Here is a 10,206-nt window from a genome sequence, read left to right as displayed (position 1 = left end):
AGGCGCTGGAAATACTCTAAATGGTCTCCGGAGCGCCCTTCCTGGCTGGCTGGCAGCAGTGGAGTTGGGGAGTCGGGGGGGCAGACACCGAGTTCCCAGGCTTGGCTTCTCGTGCTCCTCAGGTGGGGAGGAAGTTGGCTGAAGAGCATGGTTTGTCCTCGGGCAAGGAGAGCTGGGAGTGCGCGAGGGATGGGCAGCCGGCAACCGTTGGGGCGCAACGCTGGCGCCCAGGGAGAGAGCTGGCCGCCACCGTGCGGGGTTCAGAGGCACAGGGCTAGCCCGACATAACCATGCCCGAATCCACCCTGCATTCTGAAGACCCTGAGGGACATCCATCCCACGGACATCCCCGGACACGTCCAGTACCCGGGGGGCATTCCGCCTCCGGGCATCCTGGGCGCGGCGCACACTCGGTACAGCAGCCCAAACGCCCTGAGCATCCGGAACCCAGCACGCACGCCGCGCCCTCAAAGAAGCCCACAGTTTCCCTACACCCGACGCCAGTCGAAACAGAGCGGCTGAGCGAATCAGAGAAGGCGGCGATCCGAGACCGGGCGAAGGGTCGGACCAGAGTCCCACCCAAATTCAGGGACAGCTGCAAGCATTTTTTCTTCTCGCCCACGGGAGCGCTGAAGGTCCTGAGGCTGGTGAGCAGAGAGCTGGTGACTTGGCTGGGCAGGTGCTGGGCGAGGGCAGGGCGGCTGCAGGCCTCAGCCTCGGGGAAGCTTCCCTAGTTCCCTTTGCCAGTCACCCTTGTTTTGCCTCTTCTCGCGCCCCCGCTCCGCACCTCTCCTCTTGTTCCTCCCCCACATTCAAACCTTACTACTAAATTTGGCTTCTTTTTTACCTGTCTGTCTTCTGTATTTCTCAGGTTTCCCCTCACAAAGGGAATTAGGCAAGCAAAGAAGATAAGAGCACAAGTGTGTAAATTAGCAAACACAAATAACAGGTCTGACCAATAAAATTGACAAACCTCTGGCCAATATAATGGGGGAAAAAAGGGAGAGGAGAAACCAGAAAGGGAAAATAATCTCAAATACTGAGGAAACTGAAAGGATACATAAGAATACTTTGCAAAACAAATCAATTTGAATAATTGGATGAAATAGTTGTTTCTCCTAGGAGAATAGTGATTACCAAAGCTGATCCCACATCACAGAAAAACCTAAATAGACCAATAAAAACACAGAAGAAATGAGGAATTATCCAATGATATCAGACCGGACTTTTGCACAGGTTCACTCCTTCAACCTTCACGGGATGTAATTCTGGTACTATGCAATTTTTTTCAAAGAACAGAAAAAAAAAACTCCAAACCCACTTCTGAACTATTTTTACAAAGTCAGTAAAACAGATATCAAAACCTGAGCAAGCTGAGGAAAAAAGTAAATAGAAATCTCACTTGATCAAAGCAGTATTAACATATTAACAGAAATTGTTCATCAGAACTTTTTAAAAATACACCATGAAGAAGAAGCATAGGATGATTCAATATTAAAACTATATTAAACTATATTTAAATCCCATTTAAAATACCAAAAGGCTTAGTTTGGAGAACTTAACCAAAGCAAGTATGGGAGGCATAAACAATCTGAGGATGAGTACGGAAAGGGGACTCAGGTCAGAGTATATGATATAAAACAAATTTCTTTTAATTTCAAAAAGTACTAAAGAAAAAACCATCTAATTGATGGAAGCAAACAGTATCAAAAAAGACCCAAATCCACCTGAGAATGTGTATATAAAAAAGAGTGGGTATTAGCCCCAGCTGGTGTGGTTCAGTGGATTGAGCGAGGGCCTGTGAACCAAAGGGTCACTGGTTCGATTCCCACTCAGGGCACATGCCTAGGTTGTGGGCTAGGTGCCCAGTTGGGGGTGTGGGAGAGGCAACCAAGCGATGTTTCTCTCCCATATTGATTTTTTTTCTCTCTCTCTGAAAGAGAAAATCCCTCCCTTCCCTTCTCTCTAAAAATAAAATCTTTTTTAAATTTAAAAATTAAAAATGTATGTGCAAAACAATACAGGCAATTTCAATATAATCATATTTGCATTCTGACTATTCATGTTCTTTTGTATAGCCCATGTGCATTAAAAGAAAAAAAATTTTTTTTTTATTGCAGGGTCTTCTCATAGGATCAGCAGCTTGTTTCATCATTGCTGAAGCCCATGGGTCATACATAGCAATCACAGTTCTGGAAACCTGCATTGTTCTGTTTTTTATTCTAATATACATGCTAACACTTCACCACTTGCTGACTTATATACATTGGCCCTTACTTGTAAGTGTTCATTTTTGTAATTCAAATATAAGCTTTGTCCTCAGCCCCAGAGTAAAGGCTCTACTTAGGTGAAAACACCCAGAGCTGAATCTCTGGACAAGGACATAACTGAGCTGTGACAGTTGGGATGTTTCCTATTCTGGGGGAAAGAAACTAGTCTTGGACCCACTTTCTGCAAGACAACCAGCACACACACACCTGCTTCCATCTCATTAGGGTCCTGAACATGTGGCACTTTTCAGCTTGTACTAAAGAAAATTTTAATTCCTATATTCAGTAGGTACCCATTTCTTACCTATTGCTAGTAAAAAAGCACGTTTCTACTTTTCAAACAAAGCAAGAGTGGACGTGGCAGAGTTGTAGAAAGACTGAAGGAGTCTACCTTTTCCCGAGTGTTAAGGGTTCATACTCCCAAAGGGCAGCCAGGTGGTGAAGACATGGAACAGCCTTCTTCAACAGCTGTGTCAGAATTCCACATTCTTTAACAGCTGAAACATTGCTGAAGCTAATCCCTCAGGTCTCAGGTAAATGCTGTTTGTTGTGGAGCCTGAGGCTCTGCATCCTCACAGACAAGGCATGGGCCCAGCTCCTGGCCCTGCACCTGACTAGCTGCGTGAACTTTAGCCTCAGTTTCCCTGTCTAGGAACTTCAGGGAAGGAAAAGTGTGATAATAAATGCTTCGTAGGTTCCTGTAACAGTACAATGCTTGGCACAAAGTAAATACTCACTATGAAGTGTCCCGCAGACCCCATAAGGCAGTTGGGTGGCTTTTACCATTTTAGTTTGCACTGTGAACAATCCTAACTCGGGGCTCAGGCCTCTTCCACACCCCACTTACGAATAGTACCTTTTTCTATCCTTAAGGTAGGATTGGTTGCAATTGAGCTAAAACTCAAAATATTTTCTCCAAGTGACAGAGAGAATTTTCTAAAAAGGCTGCTGAGCTCTCTCTGCCCCACAGAGTGTCGAGCAACAGGAAGCAAAGCCAAGTCTGAGCAACTTAAGTTGGACATATGGAAGACCCTCTTAGTCATGGAGAGCTATAGCCATGCAGAGGTTTCAGAGGGGAAATTAAAATTTCTGTCCATGGAAATTTTCAAGAAAGGAAGGTAAAGTAACTGTTCTTGAGCACATACCATGCGCCAGATACTTTTTCTCTACATCTTACCTTATTTAATCCTCACAACAACCCGACAAGGTTGTAGCCACCCCCCACTCCCTGTTTGACAGGGTTGACAAAACTCCATGTTTGACATGGTGAGAACATTGGATTAGAGTTGCCTATGGTCATATGCAGGCATGGAAACTGAGATTTGAACCCAAGTCTGTCCGCCTCTGAAGCCCATGTTCTTTCCCGGCTTTCTGTATGCCCTATCGCTTTGTGATGGTTTCTCCATCTCCTCCCTCCCTCCTTCTTTGTTCTCCCCAGATTCTCTGAATTTTATGTTCCCTGTATCTTGTCCTGTTTCCTCATGGGTTCCTTCAAATTTGGAGCCAAGGATGAATTGATTATCCTGGGGGAGGGGGAAACAGGCCCTCAGGGTGGGTGGCTGAGGGCTCCACAGTACCAAGGTCAGCAGCTGCGGGCAGGAGGACCAGAGCCCTCTGGGAAAAGGTCCGCCGCCATAAAGTGGGGGAGAGCCGCAAGGCACCATGCTTTGCTGTAAGGCTGAGGCCGGTGTCCCAGTAGTGTCTCAGGCAGCGGCGAGAGATGGGTCTCCTAAGCAGGAACCCATGAAGGTCCTGGGAGAGGAGCTAGTCTGAGAGTGGTCACAGGCAGCTCAGGCCAGCTTTTGCAGAGTTACAGGCCTTTGGTGAACTCTGACAAAGCCAGGCCCCCTTCTGCTACCTCGGTCCCTGGGGGAGAGCATTCTCTTTTCCTTGGATGGCTATGAGAGCCCAGAGCGCGATTCAGAGTCTCTGATTTTTCCTTGCCACCTTCCTCCAGGGTGTGGGCCAGGGCCTGGACCAGCACGTGGACATACCTGGTGACCTCCCAGGGGCTTCGTGGGTGGGAAACTTTGTCTTTCCACAAAGGCTGCCCAATTATTCTGATGCGCAACTAACTAGCTGTCCACATGTAAGCGACCGCATACTAACCAACACAGTTGGTCAGGTGGTGAGTAATCTAACTAACTTGGAAGTTTTCTAAAAACACCTATCAAAACAAGAGCCAAAACCTAGATTCTCTTCGTCTACCCAGTCCCTTCCTTTCTAATCTGCCCTTTCGGATCCCCTAAGATGAAGGACCTGTACATAGAAGATTGCTCTGAGGGGTAAATAGCTACCACTGGGTGGTAAATAGCTACCACTGGGTGGTAATAGGGAGAACTGTGCTGGCTTAGTGACAATATTAACGCCCAGGAGGTGACTAAGTGAAACTTCAGAGAGTGGGTGGACTTGCAGATGCGCTGGCATCAGACTGTAGGAGTCACTTGGGACTTTGTGAGGAGGTCAGTGCAGCAAGCCAAAGATCGCATGACCTGTTTAACTGCCACTGTTTCAGGACTCAGCACAGGCCTGAAGCCCCGCCCACACAGCCGCCACTTTCTTTCTGCTCTTCTCTCCAGGCAAGATGGTTTGGTGCCCAGGAGGCAAAGGATTAGGGTAAGGACTTTAAGTGGCAATTTCCTTAAAGGCTCATGCGAAGATAAAGTTCCTGATCCCTGAAATCTCATTCTTCTTTGGTAAAGAGCTAAGGGTGAAAGCCCCCAGCAGGGAGATAGAAAGTCTGACGAATCAAGGCTTCAGACTTTCAAGCAAGGTGGCACCAAGGAGTACGGGCCTCTGACCTACTGAGGTCTGTGGACGCTGGGACCATATTTTGGCAGGATCTCCTCCTCTGGAGATATGTTGGAGCCTGGACTTGAGGACCCACACCCCTGTCTCAGTTGCAGCTTCTTGCTTCTGTGAAGGTTGTGCCAGCGACCCTGGTGCCCACGGGGAGGGCACAGATCCAACCCTCAGTCAGCCCCTGGCCTGTCAGTGCGGCTCTGCATCAGAGGTGGTTAGAATACCGCTTCCCTCAGCTCACCATGGCGGGGTCACCCTCTTCATTGTTAGACTTCCTTGTCCATTTTACCTACCCTGGCCTAGTATCAATGCACCCAAGAAGAGTATAAATTGTAATCACCGTCTTCTGAATAGCCCATATTTTTAACACTTCTACATTGTAAAAAATATTACCCAGTATGGTCAGAGGAACTGAGTCCTGGTCAAGCAGATGTTTTTGCCAACAGAAAGCAATTTTTAAAAAAGAACATAATAAACATGATTTAAAATAAACCCTATAGAAGTGATGATTCAAAAACTACCAGCAATATGTTTACACTTATATGTGAGAAGTTTCAGCTTTAGAATGCCCCCTTCAAATATGATTAATGAAAAACCACAGTTTTGGTAATTTCTGATCAGACTCTGCCAGGTGTTTGGAGAACTCCTGACACAAGTGGAACCAGTGAAAGTTGCAGTTAGTTGACCATCCTCTAATGTTTATTGTGTATAAATTCTTGTTACAAATATCGCATTTTGTGAAACAAATTTAAATGTTTAACTTTTTTCTAATAGTGATATTTAAAAATAAGCATTCAACATTAGCATCTTTTTCTTTCCTGGTTATAATTCTATACCATTTTGTTTATCTCAGAGAGCAGTTGGAGAGCTTTAAGGAAAAATAACCATCAAGTTACAAACCCATCTGTCATTTTGGTCAAGAGGAGGTTCCTTGCGTCACTAGGGTATTTAGTCAAGGTGGGGAGGTGACAGATGATGAATGAGGATGGCATTTACGGGGAAACCAGAGGTCCTGCTGCACGTAGCAAGGCTTGGCTGCAGTTTTGCCTGATCGAGGGAGACTACATCTCTCTGTCAAAGATGAGGTTAATAAGAGGGTCTATGTCTAAGGCAAAAGGGAACGGGGTTAGTCAGAAGGCCCTTGGACACTCAAGTCAGATTGCTGAGGGTCATGGCCACTTACTGGCTGAACAACCCCTGGTAAGTTGCTTCCCCATCTGTAAATTAGAGTTACTGAAATTTTGTTGTGAGAATCAAATGAGATCACGTATTAACACCTTGGCATAGAATGTGACACATAGTAAGTGCTCAAGAAATGTGAGCTACAATAGAAATGTTAGGTTCAAGGCAAACATTAGCTCCACGGGACAGTTCCGGACAGCACTTCCTTTTGAGGAAAGATCAGAGTAAACTACGACATCCAGTAGTCCAACAAGGAGATGGATTCATGACAGAGAGTCAGCAATTGGCTAAGTAGGGCTAGTCTGCACTTGGTTTATTACTATTATCAATATTAATGTACTTTCATCCAAATTGACCACAGCTAGTTAATTTTTATTTTACAAAGTCTATACTCTGCTTCTTACTTGTAACATTCTTTGTTTACGTCTTTGAACATCTTAGTTTGCACAGGCCTCAGGTACTAAGTTTCCTGCAAAGCTGCAAACTGCTGTACCTGCCCCACAGTAGCCAGACCTCTCACTCAGCCTACAGAACCCAGCTGGAACTTACTTCCAGCCCTCACCAGCCCTGCTCCATGTACCTCTTCCGGTGTTTCCCAGAAGCAAGTTCACACTCCACAAAGGGTTCCTCGCTTGCCAATATCAATAGAAAAAAATACCTGGAGTTTGCCAAAAGTTTACAATCTGTGCACATTTTGAGGATGGACATCACAAATCTACATTCTGGTGCACTCCCACTACCCACTAATGCCAGGCACCTTACCTGATGCTTTCAGATTCATTATTCCATGCAACCCTCAGAACAGCCCAGTAAGTCCCAATGATTATCTTCATGTTAAAAACTAGCATGTCGGCCCAGAGGGTTGATAAAACATGCCCCAGGTCACACATCTAGGAACTGGCAGGCCAAAAGTGAGTTCAACATATGCCATCAACAAAAGACATTCTCCCCTTTTTTGTCCTATATCTAGTTGACCCTCCATGACCCATTCCACAGAAAATGTCAAGGACAGATGCTGCACTTCCAACCTAAGGGGATAGTTCATTTCCTCCTTATCTGGGTGTCTCTCCTTGGTAGAGAGTCAATCTCAGGCAACTTACTAAACCTCTCTAAGTCTCTGTTACATCTTCTTAAATGGAGAGCATAACAATACTGACTCTGCAGGGTGTTTATGAGGGTGAAATGAGACAATGGCCGGGAAATGTTTGGCCCATTGGAGAGCTCCATTGGAGCCATGAAGATTCCGTACCCTGGATGGGGGGCGACGGGGAGCTTGCTACGTTTGGGGAAGTATACCAGCCAGGCTTACACTACCAAGGCAAGCCACTTTAAAGCTAAAAACATTCAAATTAGATATCTGAGCCATATCATAATTATATCACCCGGGGCTTTTGCCCGTCTCTTCCACTATTGTTCCACTACCAAAGCCCAGCCTCTGCTTATACTCAGGAATGCACCCCCACCCACTCACCCTCACCCTGTATTTAGCAGTTGAAGAACTCAGTACTGAAATGCAGAAGGAAGGCCACACGTAGCCTACAGACGTCAGGGCAGACTGAATTCTGGCCATGTTTTAGGAAACAGCCAAGGTCGACAGCACAAGCATTTACTCTGGAGTACCAGGCCTGCTCTGCAGATGGGTTCCTGCCTTCTTCGGATGTGGGAACCTGCAGAATAAATATGACACAACTTCCAAAGGATCGGTTCTACCTGCAGATTTGGGAGTAGAATTAAATCAGCAAACTCCTACTCTAAGATTGTATTTTTATATTAAAACAAATATATTGTGGAATAGAATGCAGAAGTACATTAATTTACAATATAAGTCTTCAGGAAATATTTATGGGAAATCGATATGCGATAGGCCCCCCCGATCTCTAGGGTTTTTGTTCATGCTCACTTTTTTATGGCCTTTAGGAAAAGTTTGATGGAAAAGCTGTCAGCTTTTTTTTAAATGTTGTTCTTTAATGAAATTAAACCCATTTCTGTTGACAAAGTCTTATCCAGGACCTTGAAGTTACATAAACTCATGTCTCTGGAAGATGTAAGAATTATGCTGCTAGAGGTTCCTCTTAATCAAAGGGAAAGTTTTCAAAAGGCATCTGTCCTTAGATGGGTAATTGACCAACTTAAATATTTTATGAAATTATACTTTCATGTAAAGTTGACAATTTTTAATTCTGTATTACAGGATCTTATCAACAGTTTCATTACAACTGTGTTCCTTTTAATAGTTGCTGTCTTGGCAATGCACGAAAAGGAAAGAAGGCATTTATTCTATGTTGGAGGGGTAAGTAGAGGTCTTCATGGCTCCATTTTATATGAATATTTCAAGACTTTTTGAAGAGAGATGCTGGCAGCTCTTCATTATTTCACTTACAAAACAACATCCTCACCACCACCCCCTCTCTTCCTTTCACCAACAACTTCGAAAGATGTGAAGTTACACAAACCCTAAACTCAAGAAAATCTTCATTTTAATACTCATTTTCCAAATAGGGACAAAAATAAGTCTGTTGAACCCCTTTTGAGAATCGTACACACTATTTTTTGAACCCTTGCAACAAGTCTATACATAGGATTTTGACTTTGATTCAAGAAGTTAAGCAATGGTAACAGAAATTAATCCAGAAAAAAAAAGTTTGAGTTTTTTTAAATTCATTCCATAATCAGTAAATATTTGCCAATCCCATCGAATTGTGCCAAGCTTAACGCCAGCGTAGGGGTTAGAGCGCTTGCCCGCTGGAGGAGCTCACAGATTAGATGGGGCGACACCTACCTAGGAAAAGTTCATTTAAGCAGCTGGGAGATTAAGTCTAAGTGACCAGAAAGAGAAATGTTCAAGGCAGAAAGGAGCCGGTCCCCCTCTGCTAACCACCAAGTCTTCTCCCTCCTGCCAGAGGCTCCCGCCCCCTGGCCTCCATCAGCTCTCACCTGGAAGGCAGGAGCTCCACCACCACCCACTGGTCCCCGTGCCTCCAGCCTGGTCCACTCCTCAGCCCCCTCTCCATTCAGCAAGTGGGCTTCCTGAGTCTGACAGTGGACATCTCCTCTTGATAGAGTCCCAGACCCTGCACCCCTCCTGCCTCAACTCTGCCCCCTCCCTCAACAGCTCCAGAGGTTTCAGCCTTGGAGACCTCAGTCCAGCACCTGGAGTTCTCCTCCCAGCTGGTTCCCTGGGGAACTCTTTCCTGTACATTCAAACTTAGCCCAAGAGTTCTGCCCAACAAGCACCCCCTCAACACCCCAACTCCACCTGGAACCTTCTAAGGCCAGGGCACTGCTCTGGTCCTTTCCCGTGTCTTAGGAATTGGGTGAGGTCATGACTGGCAGCAAAACCCACCACTTCCAAAATTCCTTTTTCTGGGAGGGGCAGAAAGGGTCACAGCAGGTGTTGGAGGGTCGGAGAGGGACAAGAGGCAGCAGGCATCACGCCGGGATGGGGACAAGGCAGACAGGTTGCTCCTGAGCCGCAAAATAACCCCGCCTTTCCTCCCCGCATGTGGTCCTGTGCCTGACAGTCCCTGTGTCTCGCTGCGGTAATCGTGTGTCTCATCGATGCGACTGTGGTCACCAAGAGGATGAGGACTGTCATGAAAAAAGTGCTGAGATTCGGAGACGAAACCAGTGTCTCCCCAGACCCAGCAGAACCCGCCGCAGAACCTGCCGCAGAACCCGCCCCAGAATCCGAGAAGGCGTTCACCCCCACACCCTCTCGGGCGCCCTCTCGGGCACCCTCTCGGGCACCCTCTCGGGCACCCTCGCGGGCACCCTCGCGGGCACCCTCGCGAGCACCCTCGCGGGCACCTCCCTCCCACTCCTGAGCTCACATGCTGTCACCCATTTCGGCCCACATGTGATCATAAAACCAGGGCTGCTAAGTCAGGAACACTTCTGCTTCCACGTGTTGCCTTGTATAAAAGTCGAGTTCCATTTGCCTGCACAGGCCGGT

At 46.3% G+C, this 10,206-nt stretch overlaps 2 protein-coding genes across 2 annotated transcripts in view; one reads left to right on the top strand and one right to left on the bottom strand.

Annotated features, from left to right (window-relative positions):
* TK2 (thymidine kinase 2) overlaps positions 1-10,206 on the bottom strand; it is a 72,260-nt gene that overhangs the window by 41,344 nt on the left and 20,710 nt on the right. The window lies entirely within an intron of this gene.
* Positions 291-10,078, top strand: LOC129075139 (CKLF-like MARVEL transmembrane domain-containing protein 2B). Its single transcript, XM_054579108.1, has 4 exons — positions 291-647; positions 2,121-2,279; positions 8,446-8,544; positions 9,776-10,078. Exons 1-4 carry the CDS (start codon positions 291-293, stop codon positions 10,076-10,078), a joined length of 918 nt encoding a protein of 305 aa, XP_054435083.1.

This window comes from Pteronotus mesoamericanus, unplaced genomic scaffold (genome assembly GCF_021234165.1).
Source record: "Pteronotus mesoamericanus isolate MK-2021 breed Mesoamerican mustached bat unplaced genomic scaffold, CSHL_Meso_final contig_52, whole genome shotgun sequence".
NCBI classification, from domain to species: Eukaryota; Metazoa; Chordata; class Mammalia; order Chiroptera; family Mormoopidae; genus Pteronotus; species Pteronotus mesoamericanus.
The sequence above is the reverse complement of the archived record's forward strand: the minus strand, read 5'-3'. Positions and strand labels throughout refer to the sequence as shown.